This window comes from Athene cunicularia, assembly GCF_003259725.1.
Source record: "Athene cunicularia isolate RWA chromosome 26 unlocalized genomic scaffold, athCun1 chr26_part2, whole genome shotgun sequence".
Taxonomy (NCBI): Eukaryota; Metazoa; Chordata; class Aves; order Strigiformes; family Strigidae; genus Athene; species Athene cunicularia.
In genome coordinates, this window is record NW_020799137.1 from 3143266 (window position 1) to 3164081 (window position 20816).

Genomic DNA, 20816 nt, shown 5'->3' on the forward strand with positions numbered 1-20816 from the left:
TTGGGTTTTGGGGGGGGGGGAGAATAAATAAATAAAAGCAAAACCACAGAGCATAGACAGATTGCAAAGAATCCAGAGCTGCGGGGCCGACTCTTGCTGCAGTGGCACATCTCCTGGGAGCAGGTGCTCGTTGTGGATCTCCCAACCAGCAACTTCCCAGCAGCTCCTCCAGCTTGCTGCTTGCTGTGGAGGTGTTTGGCTGAGCGCTCCCGAAGCTCCCACTTTTCTTTATGACTAAACTGAATCTACTTCAACATTTTTTTAATGCCAGGGTCAGTGCAAAAATTGCAGGCCTCTTGCCTAATACGTGCCAGAAAGCAGGTTGGTTGTTTCCATCTTTGAAAGAGCTAGGATTTGTCTGAGCTCCCTGACAAACCAGGCAGCCAACCTCCTCTGCCACTAAAGTCAACCTTTCTAATGAGCTCACTTACCTTCCAAGGCAGTGGGCACAGCAGAGCAGCTAATTTTGTCACCGCTGCATGACTCCATGAAGGTCTCCATGTTCCTTTGCATCCCCAAGGGGTGATCTGCAAGTAAAAGAGACAACAGCCTTGTCAGAGCATCAGCTTGCCTTAGCAAAGCTCTTCGCTGCTGTCACATGCACTTTCCAGCTGCCTCTTCTCGTAGCTTTCAAGCTTATTGAAAAAAAAAAAAAAAGTCGTTTTGCATTCTCCTAGCATTTTCTAGGCTTTGAATCTTTTGCTCAAGTTGCAGTAAGACTTCTACAGTGCTAAAACTTCATGAGCAGCTGCCCATCCCATTCTCTGCCACCACTCCTCACCCCAAAACCCTGCGCACAAGGTCCCTAAGTCGGCACAGGCAGCTGTCTTCTGTGCCAGCCCCAAAACCAGGAGTGCTCCCAGGAGTTTGCACCGAGGGTACAAAGCCCGACGCGTGCACGCACAGACACACGTGCGAGCTTTGGCAGGGGGAGGGAGCAGGGGCTCATGCAATGGTCCAGCTGCAGAAGGGGACCCACGCTCTGCCTGGCCCCTCTCCAGCCCAAGCACCGCAGCCAAGGAGGGCAAGGGCTGAACAACCTTTGGCTTTGCTGTCCGGCAGCCGGTCCACCTCCAGGATGAAGTCATCCTTCAGGAACAGGAAGCCCACGATGGAGAAGAGGTAGACGAGGATGAGAGCCAGGAGGGCTGTCAGCAGGATGGAGCGCCCGTTCCGCGTCACGCTTTTGATGACATTAAACAAGGTCTCCTCACGGTAGATCAAGTCAAACAGCTGAAAGGACCCAGGAGCAAAGAAATGCTGCGGGGTGCTTTTCTTGATAATGCCTGGCCTACCTATATCCCCTCTTATCCTGAGATCTTGGATCACTCGGCAGACCTTAACTAACTTTCACATAAAGCATTTAAGTTTCCCAGCTTACTGTAGGGAAGCAGAGAAGAATGAAGTGACTTATACACAGCAGGAGAGACAAGAATAGGACACATGCACCCTGCCTCTGCCCTCTCCAGCTCACGTTGTCTCCCAGCTGACCCAGATAAAGCACACAGTAAAGATTAGAAAGAGAGAGAAAGCAAAAGACCAGAAGAGAGACAGCATTAGATACCAACGGAAGGCAGCAAGATCAGCCTACACAAAGATTAGAGCGCAGTGAATTGTTCTCACTGCTGTTATCAATCAGTCCCTGGAAGGTGTCACAGGAACCTTCCAGCTTCTATCGGGGCAGACAGACTACCTCCATGCCCCAAACATCTGCATTTATTGTACCAGGATGCTGTAGAAGAGTTCGTGCACAAAGAGTCCCAGGACGCTTGTCAGGATGTAGCCAACATGGTAAAGAAATTCCACATCCATGATCATGGCCTTGTAGCCTCGGATGAAGGTCCCACGGTTGCCCACGAAGCTCACCACAAACACAATCTTGTTGGTCAGCTGGGGAACAACCAGAAATGGGAGGGAGTGGGGTTTGCTGCACGTTGTGAATGCAGACCAGCCTCCCGTGTAGGCTGCTACGCTGTTTTTCCAGCCCATGGAGAACTTACATTGAGAGCTCCCAGTATGTTCAGAGTGAGTCCAATCCCCAAGTAATAAATCGATCGCAAGATCAGTGCCACGAGGAGTGGTCTGACACCGTAGCGCTTAGTGAACAAGGCCATGATGGAGAAGCAGATCAGAATCCAGAAGAGCAGCGAGATCAGTGGGGAATCCAGCACTCCTGGGAAGAGAAGACCCACAGCAACTAAATGGCATGAGATTAAAATGCTGCTGCCAATCAGACACTGAGCTGCTGTCCAGGCTGTCCAGAAAAACCAGTGTGCTGACTATCAGAGGAGAGAAAGAGAGAAATCACAGAATCATTCAGGTTGGAAAAGCCCCTTGGGATCGAGTCCAACCCTCAGCCCGACTCTACAAAGTTCTCCCCTACCCCACATCCCCCCACAGCTCATCCAAACGGCCCTTAAACACCCCCAGGGATGGGGACTCCCCGCTCCCTGGGCAGCCTGTTCCACTCGCTGACCACTCTTGCTGGGAAACATTTTTCCCTCATGTCCAGCCTGACCCTCCCCTGTTGCAGTTTCCAGCCGTTCCCTCTTGTCCTGTCCCTGATGCCCTGGGAGCAGAGCCCAGCCCCAGCCTCTCTGCAGTGTCCTGTCAGGAGCTGCAGAGAGGGATGAGGGCTCCCCTCAGCCTCCTCCTCCTCACACTGAACACTCCCAGCTCCTTCACTGGCTCCTCACAGGATTTATTCTCCAGGCCCTTCACCACCTTTGATGCCCTCCTCTGCCCTCACTCCAGCCCCTCAATAAATGATGCTTGACTGCAAAGATACATTTTTCTAACATCTTCTATCCAAGATCTCAAAACCACCGTAAGTGACGGAGGCTTTGCCTGACAGCAGGTACGTGTTCTGTCATTGCTTCCCCCATTTTACAAACAGGGAAAGCGCAGCCCAGGGACAAGAGACTTTTCCCTAAGAACGAAGCAGTGGGAGGGCCGGCGACTGAAATCTTAACTCAGTCCCTTCCTTTGAGCAGCAGAAAGTACTTGGGGCTTTAGAAGTCAAAAGGAGATTGAGGGTGAGGGGAGTACAGGGAAGGGGACCAGTTTTCCTGCATATGAAGTTCCCTTTTTCTTCCACCTCGAGGAGCAGCAGATGCTGAGGCACTTACCCATGGAAGTGGCTTCAACATAGGGGTAGAAGAAAGCAATGATTATGTTGATGAAGACAGCAAGGTTGAAGGAAATGCTTCCCCAGAGTGTCATTCTGCGGGAGAACCAGTACATCAGCGGCATGCCTGGAGGGAGAGGAGGCAGACACACAAATCTCAGCCAACCTTGTGCCAACTGGGGAAGGTTTTGTCCTCCCAGACATCCGAAGGGCTCAGCTCAGCACAGCCAGCGGGCCCGGAGGGAACTTTGCCTCCCACTTCCCTCAAAACATTAATAAAAGCTCCCTCCTCATCTGCTGAAATAGGAGTGCAAGTTCAAAATGTTACTGCTCACATTTCTTGACTTCTCGGCCCTTTGACCTCTCTGGCACCTTGGAAGCAGATCGGTTCTGCTCTTCTCCCCCTCCTCCCCATCTCCCACCTCCTGCAGCCTCGCCACTCACATCCTTCAAAACAACAGTGTCTGTGTTTTCCGTGCTGGTGCTTGGTCCCAGAGGAGACCCAGCCAGCAATTTCTCATCCATACTGGAAACTTGTTTCCTGCCGAATTCCTAAGATAGTTTTGACTGGATTTGCAAGTGTTTCCAGAGCTGCTACACCACTCCTTAGTCGCATCTCAGTTTTTATAGTGTGACTCTTTATTGAGCTCCTGTTATTTTAAGCCAGGATTTCCATCCTGATGCAGCCCTGAAACTACCTAAGCAGGTCTGCAGGGTGCAGAGAAACAAGTTTTATTTCCCATATGTAGCTGCTAGATGCTGGCTTAGGAGAAGGCAACTGAAAGCAAATGAAGAGAGGGCTTTCCAGGGGAAAACACCTGCAGGTGTAATCCCAGCAAACATGTTGTAAGATGCATTTCAAAACACCAAGGAACTGCACTAACAGTCACGGAAGAAATGCATCCCTGGGATCTCGAAGAATCTCTGCTCCCTGCAAACAAAGTGTGTGCTGTGCCCTACAGAGCGAGGGGCACAAGGAGCTCAGAGGTGTCATTTCCAGGCAGCTGCCAGGGTTCACAGCCCTTTCAAAGCAGGGCTGCCTCCCAGTTTCACAACAGGGGCTACTCCAAGTGCCTGTGCTGGCTGCGGGGAGCCCAAGGGGAAGGTCTGGTTTGCTCTTACTCCGCAGTTTCTTCTGCCATTCCATCTCGTTGTGGAGGAAGGACGACTGGTCAAAGAAATCACTGACTTTGCTGCCTTGCTCATCCTGCTCTGTGGTGGTGAAGAGCCGGTACTTGGTCTCCTTGGTGAGGAACTCGCAGATGCCAGGCACGGGGAAGATTATCTGCTCCATGCTCCGGTCCAAGCGCACAATCTGCAGGAAGCAGGGTGAAGGGGAGGGTGCCCTCAGATCCTGCCTCCGCCAGGATTTGGTTTCCTCTCTCCTAGACCCAGTTGTGCCTTCCCCTCCTCCCTCCCGCTCCAGCAGGATCCAAATATCCCCCACCGTTCATCTATAATGCTACAAATCGACCCAGCAAAGGCAGCCCTGGCTGTGCTGGAGGAAAGCTGAGAGTGCGTGAGCCCTTGCTGGCCCACCTGCACGGAGATCCACGCTGGCAGGCAGGGACGGGGCTGCCAAAACGGCCACATCCCAGCTGCTGCTGGGAGAAAAAGGAAAGGTCCTGGGGAGCAGCTTGTTCCCCAGCTCCCCGTGGGCTCGGCTAATGCCTCCAGCTCTCTGCAGAGCCAAGGGCCTGTCTGCTTCTTGCCAGCACAGGGATGGGAAGGCTCCTAGTGCAGAATAACCAGGCATGAAGCAGCTGGAGCACACATGGGATTCACTGGCCATGTGCACACTGGCAACCCAACAGCGAAAACGTCTCACCTCAATCTGGGATGTGTGTTTCTCATAATACGCCAGCGGATCCTCCTCTTCTTCCTGGACTGGGGCCGTCGACTTCAGCATCTGTGTCAGCTGCTTGTTATTTAGGCTGAGCTGGGATGCGGGGAGAGGGAGAGAGGATGAGAGTGGCCTCAGCTGCGAGGTCAGGCCTAACTCTGCACTGACAACAGCTTTCCTCAAAAGTTACCCAAGCTGATGAGGTTTCAGGGAAAAGCAAATGAATTAAAGTTTCCTAAAGGGGTACAAGCCCTCCCTGAGGTGACAGACATTCAATTCCCTGCAATAATTACATTCAAATGCTGCTAATCCACAAATTACAAATCAATGCCCATAAAACCCCAGGGAAATCGTATTACTGCTGAATCTCATTTAGGATCTAAGGTACATAGACAAGAAATGACAGCAAAGGATTCTGCCTTTCCTTTTCTGAAGAGAAGGGGAAAAAGCAGGTACCAGTAGGGCCTCATCAAGGCCACCAGCCTGTCCCTGCAGTGAGCTGGACATCACGGCTGAGCCCTCCTTGGGGAGCCCTGCAAACACAGCTCTCCATGGCTTGGCTAGAAAAGGGGCACATGCCTTTGGGCTTGTAGTTTGGGCTACAAGGGCACTGATCAGTCTTTCTTTCTTTAGTCAACCTGGGGAATACCAAAACCCATCAAATCTTAAACAGCAAAATCCAGGGTGACTCGGCGAGGGTGCGAGAAGCAACCCTTTGCAGTCCCTGCTCGGGGTCAGGGTGGACTGTGGGGGCTCTGCCTCCATTCCCTCCATACCATGGATGAGATGCCCTCCTCCTCCTCCTCCTGGATCCGTTTCACCGGCTTCAGGAGCTGCTGCAGAGACTTGTTGTGTCGGGACAGCTGGAAGAGGAACAGCGATAGCCGGGTGAGCGCAGGCTGGCGAGCAGCCACCGGCGGGAGCGGGAGGGCCGGCAAGCCGGGGGCTGGCTTTTCATGGGAGCCAAAAGCACATTTCCCAGCCATGCCTCCCCGAGGAGGCCAGCCTGGCTGAGGAAACTACATAAATATAGAGGGAAAAATGTGCAAGTCAGTGAGTGGGAGCCCAGCACGGCACGGGGAGCCCAGCCTGGCAGGGACCCTGCTGTCACAGCTCCGTACCTGCAGCGCCAGTATATAAATGTTGTGGCCGACTTCCCGGGGGGAAACCTCGGCGTTTTCACACTCCTCCTCCTGCAGATAGGCTTTCTTAATCACATCAACCTGAAAGGCAGCAGAGGAACAGTGAGCTTCTCCCCTTCTCCTTGCCTCATTTTCCTCCTCTGGCCACGAATGGCTCTGGGAAAAGCGTTAGGTAAGGATGCTCGTGCAGAAGGTGGGGACCAGCAGCACGGCAGGTGAGATGGTTACTGGATTGCAAACCAGGAACTGCATCAGCATCCACAGGCAGGAGAGACCCAGCAATGGGCCAGGGGAGAGGCTGGGGGCTCAGTGGGGCTGTTTCACTGTCAGCCCTTACCAGTTCCTGCGGGCGGAGGCTGATGAGGATCCGCTCGGCGTTTTCGCTGTCGTGTCTGCTCTCCATGAGGGCCAAGAGGAGCTTGGAGGCGTTGTCCTGGTGAGAAGCCCTTGCTGTGCCCTGTCTCTGCCCAGGGCAGAGTGGGCAGAAACCCCCCTGTGCTCTGCTCAGCTGTAACTTCCCCATGCTAGAGGCGTCTGAGCCTCTCACGGTGGAGATGCACCAGCTCTGTCCCACCAAGCCCACATGCTCCCACACTCGAGGACCTGACACACGCTCAGTTCCCACTACAGCTGCCCCCTCACCCCACAGCTCACCCCATGGCTGGGCCAGCAAGCCCCTGCAGTGATGCACACACACATCCTAGCCTGAGGCTCTGCCCACCTTCAGCTGCAGGACCAGGTCCATCCGGTACTTGCAGAGGGGGCTGATGTCATTAAGGATGAGGGCTGTGATGATGTCGATCCCATTGGACTCGTGGGTCACGATGCAGCTCTGGGGGAGCAATGCAGTGTGTTATCCCACGGTGCCAGTCCTCCCAGCTTCACCCTCCAACACAGCACAGGTCTGACAGAGCACCCTGCCTACAGCACTGACCCTGCCTGATCACCCCAGGAGCCCCAAACCCCCTGTCTCCCCAGAAAGGGCACCGTTTGCAGCACTATATTATTTATCCCCTTTTGCATCACCCTATTATCTAGCCCAGCAGTAGCTCGTAACCCGTGCAGCATCCCTGTGCATCCTGGCATCCTCTGCTGTCCACATTCTGCTCCTGTTCACACCCTGAAACCAAAAGCTGGCCCTGTCCCTGCTGCTTTCCCACGCGTCCCCCCCAGATCCTCCCTTGGGCGTCCCTGATCAGCACGCCAGGAATGACCCAGACCTGCGGGGATACCCCCAGACCTGGTTCTCGTGGCAGGGCCCTTGGCAGTACTCGGTCAGGGTCTCCAGGGTCTGGGTGATGAGGGCCACGTTGTACTCGTTGATGTAGAGGCCCAGCAGCCCCAGCCCCCCCGTGGTGCTGCCGCACATGATGTCAAGGAACTGCAGCGTCTCGCACACCAGGTTGTAGTTGGTTTTGTTGTTCTGGCACCGGAGGAAGTTCTGTCGAGCAAAGCCTGCAGTTACAGGGCTGAGCAGCATCACTCTGACGGGGGTGGGGGCAGTCCTGATCCCCCTCCCAACATCCCCTCCAGCTGCAGTTCGATGGAAAATTGGGCTGGGGCCACCCCTGTCACGTACAGACCTCCGAGAGCAGCACTCAGTCCCACGGACACAGTTGTGTCATGAACGGCTCCTTCCACAACACCAAAAGTTACCCGTAAGGGATGGTGCTTTTGCAGATGGGGAAACTGAGGCACAGAGTGGCTGGTGAAATGGCTTTCTGGACCAAATTAGGGCAGAGCTCAGCCTTCCCACACCCCAGAGCCCAGCAGCCCCCATAACCAACCTGCAGGTCCCTGTTGTGGTTCTCGCAGAGCAGTTGCAGGAATCGCAGGATCGGCTCCATGATCAGGACTGTCACCCCCATTTCATTGTTCTGGCCCTGCTCCCCAGTGTCGTGGCCCTTCCGAAACCCTATGGCCATCGGGTATCGGGAGGGGGTGCCGGGCATCAGGAAGGTGTCTCCTCGTCCTAGAGGGCAATCCAACCTCGTTAACACTGGGCCATCCAACGAGACAGACGGTGGCTCTACCAAGGGGACACGGCCTCGTACCTTTGGTGCCAGGGTCAGGTTCGTCTTTGTCCTCACGGGGCTTGTTCCCGATGTCACTCATGTTCACAGACACCGTAGACTTGGTCTCCTGCTGCGCCTTCTTCATCCGGTCGTGCAAAACTTTGAAGAATTTCTCCGATTTCTTGTCGCTCGTCATGAGGTTGTAAAAGGATTTCTGGGAGGAGGGAGGACAGTCGGTTCAAGTCTCCACCACGGGGTCCAAACCATCCTTGCCTGCCCCTCTGGTTTGGCAGCCTCCAGCACTCAAGACCTTGTCTGAGATAACCTGGTGGTCAGGTTTATTTCCATGCAGTGGCCCTGGACATCACAGTCCTCTTGTATTTGCAGGGGTGGATTGTCCCCAGCCACTGTGCTCTCCTTTACTCTAAGCAGTGTTAGAGACAGAGGCAGCAGTGATTCCAGCAGCTCCAGCCCTGGAACCCGACTGTTATTTGCATGTACTATTTTTCGGCTTCCCTGTGATAAAGGATTCAAGATAACCCGCAAGTTGTCACCCAAGAGCTGCAGCCCTGAGCCATTTTAACAATACCCGGCAGAGGGCATCAGCATTACTCCAGAAACAACACGCAACAAGCTGCCCCTTTCTCAGCATCCAGACCTCAAGCTCAATCCAGCCACAGAGCTGGAAAACTCAAACCCAGGCAGATTTCTGCAGTTCTCCCTCTGGATGGCCAACAAACACATGCAACCAAACAGTATTTTTGCAACACCTGCTGCCCAGGGGCCAGCCCAGGACAGAGGACTGCCCTGCGCCCCCGTCTCCCAAGTGCTGGGGCGGTCACCCTGCACACATCAAACCGCGGCTGCCCAACCCCCTGGGACAGGCGCCAACTGCGCAGCCGGGGCTCAGCACCTGGATCTCGGTGTTGCCTCCATCCAGCAGCCGGATGGCGAGCAGGATGCTCTCTTGGAAGATCTTCTCATTCTTTGTGTTCATGATGAGGTCAGCCACCAACTTGGTGGCCCCTTCTCGGTCCAGCCGGCACTGGACAGCAGCGATAGCGGACCAGTCCTGGTCTTGGCCTGCACAGGAGGACAGGGATGGATGTGATGCTGCGGTGGTGCAGAATGAGCACAGCTAGATCACTGTGTCTCAGTCCCATCCCTTCACCTCCACAAATCCTTTATTCCCATGGAGGTGGAAGCATGGAAACCAGTGACAGAGCTGATCCTATCAGGGCTCGGGAGCCAGAAATTCAAGGTGTGTGTGAGCAGCGCGGAGAGACAGAGAAGGCGCAGGAGGGGAACACTCACCTCCCCCAGCAGCATCCACGATTTCCCCTTTGGAGCTGGACTTCTTGTTCTGCAGGTAATTGTTCAGGAGCATTTTCCGCAGCAGGTTGCCCTGCCAAGACAAATAAACGTCATGAGTCTCCCAACGCTAGAGCGGAACAAGGCTGAGCACCTGTGGGCTGCAGCGGGACGGGCACTGCCAGCACGGATGGGGAGCAGGGCTGGGGCCGTGCTGTGGGACCACGGCGCTCACCCTCTCGCCATATTTGTTCCTCTTCACCAGCATCTGCTGCAGCGTCCTCAGCACCTTGATGCACAGCTTCTCCTCCGTCTCCATGAGGTCCTTGGTGTGTTGCACCAGCCTGGCACAGCAGAGCCACTGTCACACAGCCGAGAGGGACAAGGGGGTCCCTGAGGGAACCGTCCCCACCATCCCTCCAGGCTGCAGGAACACACTAGGATGCACATCCCATAAAGGATGAAGGCCACCAGCCCTTCCCAGCGCTCCCAGCAATCCCTGGGCAACCACAAAACATCCTCACTTGGACAGGAAACCTCCGCTCTCGCATCGCTGAAACGCTTCTGTCCCCTCCATGAAAAGCAGCTCTGGCCGGTGGAGGACATCCACCAGGACAGACAGCTCAGCCTCCACCAGCGGTTTCAAACGATCCTCAAGGGCGTTGATGATGTCCTACAAGTCACAGCACACACCTTCAGGGCCAGCACATGCTTAAGAGACACGAGCATGGGAGAGCGACTCCTGCAATGCCAGCACCTTCTCGCTATCATGCACTGACCCACGCCACTGCTGCTTCCCTGCCCCGTACCTGCAGCTTCTCTATGATGTTCTTGTAGTCCCACTGGTTGGGGGTGGTGGAGACGCGGGGGAAGGTCCGGGTGGCTGTCTTGTAGCTAGACGTGTTCCTCTGCACGGTGCTGGTGGAGCTGCTGTTGAGCAAGGAGCTGACGTGGGCATCCAGGTCCATGGGCAGTGCGATGGAGCGGCTCTTGGCTGCAGGAGATGGAGATGGGGTTGGGGACAGCCACGACCCAGCCCACCCCATCAGCTGGGTCCTACCACGCTGACAAGGGCCGGGCACCCCTTCACCAGCTCTTCATTTGCAGCAGAGATTTGTGTTAAATACAAGATTAAACTCCTCCAGGCTAGTGAGGGGTGGAGTATTTCCATCCATCCATCCCCCTCCACTGCAGCATAACATTGCCCCCAGCCCAATGGAGGATGGGAAGAGGCACCACCTCAAGTTTTTGGTTGGGAAAGCCCAGCATGGAAATGTTGTAAGCACCCTGCCTCAAATTACAAAGAGAAATCCCCACCCAGTGTCTAACCACCGAGTAAGCCTTTCCACACAGTGACTCAGTGCTAACAACCCTTGTCCTGAGTCAGGCAGCCACAAGCAGATTGAGGGCAAAGTCCTGGCGAGGGAAAACCACCCTAAATGCTGGCTTTGCTTCCAGGCCCTTCACCAGCAGGGACACACCAGGGATCTCCCAACCAAGCCCAGGCTTCGGTCATCCCCACGCCACCCTGGTCACACCCAAAGATGTAGCTCAAAAAAACCCCACATCCCAGGGCCAAACCTCCCCATCCCCGGCTGGCAGCTTCTTGCCAGGGCACCCTGCCAAGACCTGCAGGAGGGACGATGGCTCTGGCTCGCTGCTGGAGCAGAGGCAGCCAAGGGTGGCTGTGACCTCCTGGTTGGTGGGCAGGAGAGCATCACCCTGGCACAGCTCCTTACCGACCATGGCCAGCGTGCGGATACAGGCTTCCACCGAGCTCTTGTGCTGCTGCTGCAGCCAGGGACACTCCAGCAGCCTCATGGTGGACTGGAGAAGCTGCACCACAATGGTCTGGTGGGTCTGAAGGAGAACAAGCAGGGATGTATCAGTGTATCATGTGTCCAGACCTTGTTTTGGGGAGGCTCGATGAGCTGCTTTCCTCCCACAGCCACGGCCTGTCCATGCAGCACCTTATTACCTGCAGCGAGGTGCTGTTCTCCGAGAAGGGGGAGCTGAAGAACGCGTTGATGGTGTCCAGCACCACCGTCAGCACGTACTTCTCCAGTGTAGGGTCTGGCAGGCGTTTCTCTCGCTTCTTGCACATCTGTGAGGAGAAGGGAGGATGCTGATGGGACCAGAGCGAGGTGAGCATGCATCCTGCCCAGTGCTGCTGGGACCTGGTTGAGCTGAAGGATGTGGCCCGTGATGCAGCTCTTGGGTCTACACCAGAGACCTCTGACTGCTCCTCAGTCCCTAGTGCCCCACGTCTGGCTCCCCAGGCTTTGAGGGACCCTCAGTGACACCAACCTGTCCCCATCCAATACAGCAGCAATCGCTGCCGTGTCCCTCCCACCCAACCTTCCCCACACACCCGGGCCATGTCCAGGGTGAAGTTCTCAAAGAGAGTCCAGATATGGTTGCTGGTGTAGATCTCCTTCATCTCCACCTCCGTGTCCACATAGCAGTGGTTGACGAAGTTCACGTAGGCCATCTTCACCTGTCGAGAAGGGAGGGGTGGGGGCACAGGCACCATCAGGAGAAGGAAATCAATGCAAAGCTTCCGGCACCCCCCTCGCTGGGCACCCTGTACCTCCGTGATGCAATCCTCATGTGTCACCACCCGCACCACGTCCTCCAAGGGCAGCAGGGACGTGCACTTGATCTCCGTGTAGACGTTCTTGCCCTCGGCGCAGGCAGCCAGCAGATCCACCAGTGAGATGTGGTACATCAGCGGGCTGTTCTCCTCCACCCCATCCCTGGCTGCTGTCATCATCTCCAGAAGGGTGGCCAGGGAAGCCTTGTCGTTGTAGAAAACCACCACATCGTCCCCGGCGTTGGTGAGCTGCAGGGAAGGGTCAGTGGTCACCACTCCAGAGAAGGAGGGTCAGAAACCTTGCAAGGCAGAAAACGGTGTCCTCTGCAGTGGGGCAATGAGAGGCAGCAGGCGGCGAAGGGTGAAAGAGTTGTGCATTCACAGGGAAAACCAGGCATTCGCAGTGAAATCAAAAAATCACAGTTTGTGATACTCCAAGATGGTTACTGGACCTTGCATTAAGCTTCTGGAGATGATTCCTGCTCCAGGGAGAAGCCAGCATGGCCGGGAAGGCTCTTCCTCAAGGAAGAAGCCAACTGTGCACCTCCCAGGAGCCATGCCCTGCTACACTCAAGCCCCACAGGCTGGGGGGAGAGGTGCTCACCTCGGTCATGATCATGTCCTGGCACTTCTTGACGTACTTGCCCTCGGCCTTGATGATGGTGTGCAGGAAGTCAAGGTACTGCACGTGGCGGCCATGGGTGGCCACGCAGTGGATGAAGTGCTGCGGCACCGTCTCGTTGATCTCTGAGCAGAGCTGGTAGTTGTTGAGGAAGATGTGCTGCATCGTCTCAGCCTCCAGGAGCTGCGGGACCAGGGGAGATGAGTGAGGCTGGGGGGCTGAGGGGAAGAGCTTCACTCCTCCTGCACTGATCCTTCCTCTCCCGGGGTCTTCTCCTGGCTTTTGTATCTCCTGCTCTCAGCCCCACGTACTGAAGTCTCTCCCTGTGCTGCTGCCTGTGACTGCCCTTTGGTCCCCTCTCCTTACCCCCGGGGTCAGGAACAGGTTGAGGTGTTTGTGCAGCAGGGCCTGGTTTTCCTGATTGCCAGCACAAAACTTCTGCAGGAACTGGTGGGTGAACTTCAGGATCTCCATCATCTTGGCATCACCCTGAGGAAGGGCAGAGAAGAGAAATACCCAGAGTTGGCGAGGGATGGGGAGAAGCAGCAGGCTGCTGCCCCCCCTGCCCTACCCAGCTGCAGGACCCAGCCATACAGGGGGTTTCCTCCATCCCCCACCCCTTGCCCTGGGCACTTCAGGATCAACCAGTTTCTGCCCACCCACCTTCTCATAAGGGATCTGCAGCAGATCCAGCATCACTTTGTGGGCATCCATGTTCTTCAGAAGGCGCTGCTGCTTCTTGCGCACTTGCTCTCCAACCCCACACATCTTATTCAGCCGCTCCAGGATCTGGGGAGAGAAGGAGCACGGCAGAGGGGAACTGAGCGTGGGAGCCCATCAGGATGGCCACCAGTGCTGAGGGCTTGCTGGCAATCCAGATGCGCCCTCCACAAGCCCAGGTGCTCCCTGCATGCCCAGCTTTGTGCATTGCTCACAAATCTTGGCATCCCACTCACAAATCTTCCTTGTAGTGCCAGGCAGAGAGCCCTCGTACCCATCACCAACCCTCTCCCCTCTGGTCCCCCCAGTGCAAGACTCCTCGAGAGCCCTGGAGACGTAACAGGGCTCCTTGCTGAGCTGGCAGGAACAAGCCAGCTCATTTCTAATGAACCACTGGAAATCCCCACCATGATTTCACCCTTTCCCTTCTTGCTGGTGCACCTGTGCCAGCCCAGGCCGGGCAGATATCACTGGCCATGCCTCCAGGAACAGCCCTGGGACAGGATTCGGTCTCACTTACCCCCTTGACTATCTGATAGTTCTCGCTGCTCTTCTCTCCCGGAGCAATGACCTCTTCATCAGCAGCATGCTGCAAGGGGAGAGAAACAGCTTCAGGGTCCCACTGCACCTCTCCAAAGTCTGGGGCATAACTACACCCTGCAAAACCCTCCCTGACCCTCCTCTTCCAGGGAGAAGGGTGAACGGCCCATCGAGAGGTGTTAGGTCTTGGGGTGAAGCGAGCTGCGCCTCTGCCCCCCACTCCTCTCCCACCCTGGTTCCCAGGGTCTTGCTCAGGGCTCTTACCTCTTTCTTCTCCTTCTTGTTCCCCTCCACTGTGCTGTCCCCTTTGCTGCTGCCCTTCTTGTCCACCCAGAGCTCTGATTTCTCCACCATGGTGCGGAGTTTGTCCAGCTCCGACTTGATCACCTTGTAGTTCTCAACATCCTGGGCTGAGATCAGGAGCTGAACCTGCAGCGACATTCCCAGGGCTTTCCAGTTTGGGCACAAACCCCATTTTGCTCCTCTCCCAGACCTCCCTCCCAAGGAAAGGGGTCAGGACCTATCCCATGTCTTGCACCCACAGCCAAGCATGGGCTTAGAGGTGCTCCAGAGCAGCGTCCCACCAGGGTTACCTGCTTGAAGGTGTGCAAGACCTCCTGCCTCTGGCTGAAGTGCTTGAAGAGGAGCTGCAGGGAGCCGGAGATGAGCGGTGGGTAGTCGTGCATCGTCAGGTGGATCAGCACCCGCAGAAACATCCTCCCTCCCTCGTCATCCACCTCTAACATGCTGCTCGTCTTCCTGAAGCCAGGACGAAAGCGCTTGGTGTTAGTAGCCACGTGGGAGCTTGCATGCACTCAGCCACCCCTCAGGGCTGATGGGGACAGATGCTTTAGCCTTTAGAGCCTCATCTTCCTCATCACCTGCAGCTTTCAGCCCCGGCAGTATGGACAGGAGAGGAAGAGCCCTATGGCCAGGCTAACTATGCACCGGAGGGGGCAGGGACTCACCCCACACCGAACATGGCTTCTGCGTGCTCGCCAATCCGGTCCAGGTTCATGGCTGCAGCTGAAGGGAGAGGAAAGGGAGGTGAAAGGGGCAGCCAACGTGATCCCTGTGCATTGGCAGAAACCCCACAGGAACCAACTCAGCTCCCTGGCCCCTGCTCTGAGCATCCACAATGGACACAGGACACTTCATCCCATCTTCACAACCTCCAATCCCCCCCCATGCTCCCTGCCAACAGCAGCAGTGGGTGGAGAGCTGCTGGAGCTGCCATCACCGCCTGCATGTCCCCAGCCCGTGGGGTTTGCTGAGTTGAAGGTGGACCAGGAGCAAAGTGGAAGAGTTACTTGTGGAGTCAAAGGCTGGAGCCGTCCCATCGGCCGCACTGTCCTGCATGGGGTAGACTTCCACAAACTCCTTCTTGAAGACAGAAAGCAGGTAGGAAATCCTGTAGTCCAGCCGCACGTTCAGGATGAACTGGTGGCAGCAAAGAAGAAAGCAAAAGTAAGTGCCCCCCTCATGCCAGCTGTCTCTCTGCATCAGAAAACCATGTCTTCCCCACACCACCCCATCCCACAGGTCCCACCCGCAGCGACACAATGCTTCTCCCTCCCCACCAGCTCCAACCTGCAAGATCTCCAGGATCTTCAGCTTGGTCTCCATCACCACAATGTTTTCGTTCTCAATGCTTCTCCCTCTGTCCACTTGCTCTGGGGCAGACCCAGCACTGAGGCTCGGGGGGCTGAAGATGGACTGTTTCCTGCTCAGCACCATGGTGGACATCATCTGCCCAACACCCTGGATTGACCTCCGCACGTTCTTCCCTACAGAGGCAGCCACAGTAGGCAGAGTTAATGCAGATGAAGAGGGAAGTGGCAGAGGACCAACAGAACCCACTTAGACTGGAAAATGCTGTAGGTATTAATGAGAGAATGAGTAGGAGGGACTGGCCATTTCTCTGGCACGGCCAAGGACTCAACACCTCCTGTCTCCCAGCACAGAGCCAGCCAAAGCTTCCGTGACAGAAAAACAGTGGCTTGTTTTCTTGCAGCCAAAACTGGAAAGCACTGGGCAGACCATGGAAAACACCCTCCTGAAGGACCATGCCTGATTACAGAGCAGGGACTCACCCGTCACCTCGTCGTTGTAGACCGCCTGCATCATCAGCTGGGGGTTTTGGACGCAGTCGATGATGCCCAGCAGCGTCCGTGTCAGGCGCAGCAGCTCGCTGAAGCTGTAGAAGCCGAAGTAGATGAGGTTGTGGGCAAGGCTGACGACCTGGGGAAGGACAAGGCAACTCCAGACCTCGCCGTGCTCGGGGCTGAGCAGGAGAGGCAAACATGGAGGAGAGGGATGCCAGCACAGCCACCCTCACTGCAGAGGCAGTCACAGCCATCCTGCAGCGCGCTAGTGACACCGGCAGGACTCGCACCTCGAAGGTGAGCTTGTTCTTCTCCTCGTTGGCAAAGGGCACCGCCTCGCTCACCACATTGTTGAGGTAGTCCTCCACGAACTCCATGGTGCTGGCAAATTTGTTCTTCTTGTCATCGCGTGAGACGTTGAGGTTGGAGTCGTAGCTGCGAGGGAAGATGGTGGGGGTGAGATGGATGGCACCGAGTCTCCTCGCATCCAGCCTGGAAGCAGCACAGTCCAGGCAGCTGCTGAGCCACCACAGCCAGAAGTGATGCTCGTGATTCATGACCTTCCTTCTGAAGGCTGAGACCTACCAAAGTCAGTCCACAAATTCCCCCCTCCCAGCCCCTGATAAAGCCAAGCCAGCCCCTACCAGATCCCACCTCCTGCCCTGACCCCCGGAGCTGCTGCGAGCCCCAGTGTGTCTCACTCTTTGATCGTGATGGCTGTGGGGATCTCGGTCCAGAGCCTTGCAAACTTCACGGGCATCACCAGCTCCTGGGGGTCCCTGTCCACGTGCACGTGCAACATGAGGTGGCAGAAGGACGCCCGGAGATCGAAGGGCAGCATCTCATCCGCCATGCAGAGGAAGATCAGGTCCACACCCAGCTGCTGGGAGATCTCCTTGATGGCCAAGTACTGGCGATCCAGACACATGCGGGCAAAGAGCTTCAGCTGGTACCTGCCCAGGGATGAGGGGGAGAGGGAGTGAGGCCACGCAACCCTTACACCCTCCCCTGTGGAGGAGATGCTCTGAGATCATCACCTGTAGTAGCTGAGGACGTTCTCATCGTGAGCATTGCCAGCCCGGGCCTCCTGCGCCAGCTGCCGGATGCTTTTCTCATGGTGGTCATTGTTCTTGTCTGTCCAGGTGAGCCAGACCTCCTCCTCTGAGTACTCGATGCTCAGGTACTCATGGGTCTGGGACATCTCCTTCACTGGCCTCAGCCTAGGACAGGAAAGGGGTAAAACTGGAGATGCTCCTGTGGATGGGAAGCAGCTGCACCTCAAGGGGTGACGGGGGTTTTACCAGGGCACCGTGGGAGCCGGTGGAAGGCAGGACCAGGCATCAAACCCTGAATGTGGACAACCTTTCCCCTTGGCTACTCACTCCGTTTTGATGAGGATGTCGCTGTTCTTTGAGTCCAGCACGCACTTGCAGATCAGCTCCTGGGTGACGGGGATGGCAATGTGGTTGGACACGCACAGGTCTGAGAGGTAGTCCAAAAACCTACAGAGCAGAGACAGCTCGCTGTGAAAGGGGGGCTCTCTCCACCTCTGGTCGAGGCCCATTGCCACCCATCACGCAGCACAAAGTCCGTTGGGATGGGGCCTTTCCGGACACGCACCGTGGCTCGCGGTTCTTGCGCACCAGGCTGACGAAAGTCTCCACCTCCGTCTTCGTGATGTGCTTCTCCAGCAGCTTGCGGTTGTTGTGCAGCAGGGCCGTGATGGTGTCCTCAGCCAGGATGTCGTAGCCAATCTGGGACTGCATCATGCCAAACTGCTTGGCAATGTGCTCCTGGAGTGGGCAGAGAGGTGGTGAGCCCATGGGGCTGGGTGCTGAGTCTGGCAATGCCCCCCTGTCCCACCGAGACCTCGGCAGCCCCTCAGGGCTTTGCAACACGTGGTGGGATGGGGGGCTCCCCCCGTCACCCCCCATGCACCTGGTTCTTGCGATAGTCCTCCTGGGAGTGCCGGAGCACGCGGTAGCACAGCCGAAACATGTACTGGTAGGGAGCATTCTTCTGGTCTGACAGCTCTTCCAGACGCACCAGGGGCCCTTCCCCGCCCTTGTCCTTGAAGGGGGCTTTCAGGATCCCAAAGATCTGCCCAAAAGCAGAGATGATAAATGTTGTGACCCCCTCCTCACCATCACCCCTATGCACGGCTGGACTCCCATTGTGCTTGCCAGGAGGGCATGAGCTAGAGACCAGCTCCACCTCCTCCACGGGGGTTTCCAGATCCCCGGACTCCAGCGTGGCCCTGGGCAGCGCAGGACATCTCCGCAGGACCTCAGCCTTGCTCAATGCGGGGCCCTGGGGCCACTCACCTGCTTCAGGATGTTCTGCTCCCGCATCAGCTTCTGTCGCTCCCGGTTGGGCTTGGTCACCACAATGTCCAGCACGTTCTGGCCATTGTTGGGGACATCGCTGACAAAAAACACCAAGTCCTCCAGCAGCTGGATCACAAACCTGCAAAGGGCCATGGTGCAAGCGGGCTGCAGGGGCTGCTCACCCACCCCACGCAGCCCACCCAAGACTTGGGTCCCTGCAAGGATGACGACGCATTCTGGAGGACCAAAGAGCTCAGGGCTCAAAAGCCTGCCAGGGAAGCTGCTGGTCAATCCTCCCCTCCTTGCTAGATGGTCAATGGCTGCCCTGAAGCAAAAAGTTTTACAGCCCCTATGGTTCCTAAGGCAAAAGCCAGGGGCCTTTCCTCGTGATTCATGCTGGGGATTTCGCATTTAACGCCTCTGCCCCCTTAGTCACCTTTGCAGGACCTGCACGGGGCGGGCTGGCAGGGCGGAAGCCGCTCACTCTGTCCCACAGGGATCTGTGTTTGCTCAGGAAGCACCAAGAACCCACCCACCTAAAAATAATACCGTGACTAACCCAGCCGCCCCTATCATGGGGCCATCTCTCAGCCCCTCGGATATTTTTCTAGCGGCAAAGGAGGGGCCAGAGCGGAGCTGTGGCGTTATCTGGTTTCCTCGCCAGACTCCTGGGAGAAGCAGGCGTGGATTTGGGTTGTGGGCAGGAAAGTAAGACAGCGCTGGCACCAAGACCCAGGCAGGGGCCCCATCTGCAGATCCTCTGGAGGAGCCCGGCACAGCCCCATCTCCTAAGGGAAATGACTTTTTACCTCCGATCATTCTGGCTGAGAAAACCTTCGTTCATCTTCTCCACCACGTTGGCCAGCATCGAGCTGGCATCGTTAGCAAAGTCCAGGTCCCGAATCTCAGACACAGGCACGGAGACAATGGCAAAAGCTTCTTTGTCTTCTTTGGTGGGGCATGTGCCCAGCTGGGAAGCAACAGGAAAGCAGCATCACAGAGAGAGGGCAATGCCAAGCATGTCCCCACCATCTGCCACCAACTAGGGTGAAGTCACTCATCCCCATCGGAAGGACTGGGGTGGGCTCTAGGTTGCTGGGATGAGCTCTGGGTTACTGGGATGGGCTCGAGACTCATGTTCAGCCACCCCCTTAGATCATCAGGGTATTTCAGCCTCTGGGTGTTGGGTGGGAAGGAGCAAGCTAAGAGCTCTTGGGGCACAGGGGATAAATCCATGTGTGGGAGGAGGTAGCGGGGCCGTACCATGAGGCGAATGGGCCTCTCCTCATCGATGTCAATGGGCACGTTGGTGCTCTGGATCCAGGTGTTGGTGCAGAGGTGGCGCAGCCTCACGTAGGAGTTCCTGTGAATGGCACAGTGTCCCGGTGAGCGATCCCCACACAGACACACCAGCACCCACCACTTCCCCCAACACTCGGCAAAGCCCCCAAAAGAACAGACTTGCCAAAACTTCACACCGCGCAGTGAAGCCTCCTTTCTTTATTTCAGTCCCTCCATGGCAATGTGTGCTCACGTACCGCGGGACAAAGGAGTCCGTCTTCTGCAGCGTGGTAGGGTCCAGCTCGAAGAGGGAGGCGATGTCATTGCCGTGGGGCACGGCCACCAGCCGGTATTTGATCTTCTCCCCTGTGTTCCTGCGACTGGCGCGGCTGCTGCCCCCCTGCACCGGGGAAAGCGGCTTTGAGCCCGGTGTGGGGTGGCCGCCCCGCCGAGCCCAGCCTCCCTGCGCACACAGCACTGGAGGAGACACGCAGTGGCTACGTTCACAGCAGAAGCTTTTGCTTGGACGCCGGGCTGAGCCTCGCAGCGCAGAGACGCACGAGGAGCTGCAAGAGCACAAGCGCGGCGCGATGCACCTGAGCTACGAGGCCACCCCTTCTCCACCTCTCACCAACAGCAAAGAGAAAAACCCCCTGAAAGTCCAAATCTCTCTGCCTCGGCACTCCCCTATGGCCTGGGGATCCAACATGCACTGGGACCCCTTCAACAGATTTCAGCAGGGTCCTCTTGCAAGCAGGACACAGGGATGCTACTCTAGAGTGCGGGGCACGGGGATGCTCTGCTGGGTAGCAGGACAGGCTCCGGCCACAGCCTCGGCACCAAGCGGGACCCGGCACGGGCACTGTCCCCCGCAGCGAGCTCTGTTTTGGGGCATTTCCCTGCTTTCAGGCAGAGTCTAAGAGACGGCGTGATTTCAGGCAGCGGCAGCAGCATTTCTGCTAGCGAGGCTGCACACAGCTCACCGTGGGCGCTGCTTTGGGCTCAGCCACGTCTCCTTTATAACTTGGGTTTTCCTGAAAAGTTAAAGAGGGAGATGAAAGACAGCTATCAGTCCTCCCACTCGGTCCCTCCAAAACCCTGAGCGCGGGGTGTTATCTCTATTCCTGCCTTCCTCAATCACATGGCAGAGAGAGGAAACCTGCCCAGATGGGGCTGGAGGACGTGACCCA

General features: G+C 56.5%; 1 protein-coding gene across 2 annotated transcripts in view; it reads right to left on the reverse strand.

The window, feature by feature from the left end:
• ITPR3 (inositol 1,4,5-trisphosphate receptor type 3) overlaps positions 1-20816 on the reverse strand; it is a 44442-nt gene that overhangs the window by 5048 nt on the left and 18578 nt on the right. The window contains exons 10-53 of one of the 2 annotated variants that reach the window (XM_026864441.1): positions 20610-20660; positions 19884-20026; positions 19609-19708; positions 19155-19315; positions 18343-18484; positions 17957-18118; positions 17639-17811; positions 17401-17520; positions 17056-17238; positions 16720-16971; positions 16309-16453; positions 16007-16154; positions 15504-15700; positions 15224-15353; positions 14882-14939; positions 14507-14672; positions 14178-14342; positions 13894-13962; positions 13317-13442; positions 13020-13142; positions 12636-12836; positions 12029-12280; positions 11810-11935; positions 11417-11542; positions 11178-11298; positions 10248-10432; positions 9963-10111; positions 9674-9782; positions 9442-9532; positions 9041-9210; positions 8167-8341; positions 7900-8084; positions 7353-7553; positions 6834-6944; positions 6450-6545; positions 6092-6193; positions 5747-5833; positions 4956-5066; positions 4250-4442; positions 3129-3254; positions 2001-2173; positions 1726-1890; positions 1041-1233; positions 432-527 (exon numbers count right to left, since the gene is read on the reverse strand). In XM_026864441.1, the coding sequence (XP_026720242.1) occupies positions 432-527; positions 1041-1233; positions 1726-1890; positions 2001-2173; positions 3129-3254; positions 4250-4442; positions 4956-5066; positions 5747-5833; positions 6092-6193; positions 6450-6545; positions 6834-6944; positions 7353-7553; positions 7900-8084; positions 8167-8341; positions 9041-9210; positions 9442-9532; positions 9674-9782; positions 9963-10111; positions 10248-10432; positions 11178-11298; positions 11417-11542; positions 11810-11935; positions 12029-12280; positions 12636-12836; positions 13020-13142; positions 13317-13442; positions 13894-13962; positions 14178-14342; positions 14507-14672; positions 14882-14939; positions 15224-15353; positions 15504-15700; positions 16007-16154; positions 16309-16453; positions 16720-16971; positions 17056-17238; positions 17401-17520; positions 17639-17811; positions 17957-18118; positions 18343-18484; positions 19155-19315; positions 19609-19708; positions 19884-20026; positions 20610-20660 (6358 nt within the window). Of the gene's footprint in view, positions 1-431; positions 528-1040; positions 1234-1725; positions 1891-2000; positions 2174-3128; positions 3255-4249; positions 4443-4955; positions 5067-5746; positions 5834-6091; positions 6194-6449; positions 6546-6833; positions 6945-7352; positions 7554-7899; positions 8085-8166; positions 8342-9040; positions 9211-9441; positions 9533-9673; positions 9783-9962; positions 10112-10247; positions 10433-11177; positions 11299-11416; positions 11543-11809; positions 11936-12028; positions 12281-12635; positions 12837-13019; positions 13143-13316; positions 13443-13893; positions 13963-14177; positions 14343-14506; positions 14673-14881; positions 14940-15223; positions 15354-15503; positions 15701-16006; positions 16155-16308; positions 16454-16719; positions 16972-17055; positions 17239-17400; positions 17542-17638; positions 17812-17956; positions 18119-18342; positions 18485-19154; positions 19316-19608; positions 19709-19883; positions 20027-20609; positions 20661-20816 lie in introns of both variants that reach the window. The other variant, XM_026864440.1, reaches the window with a different exon arrangement.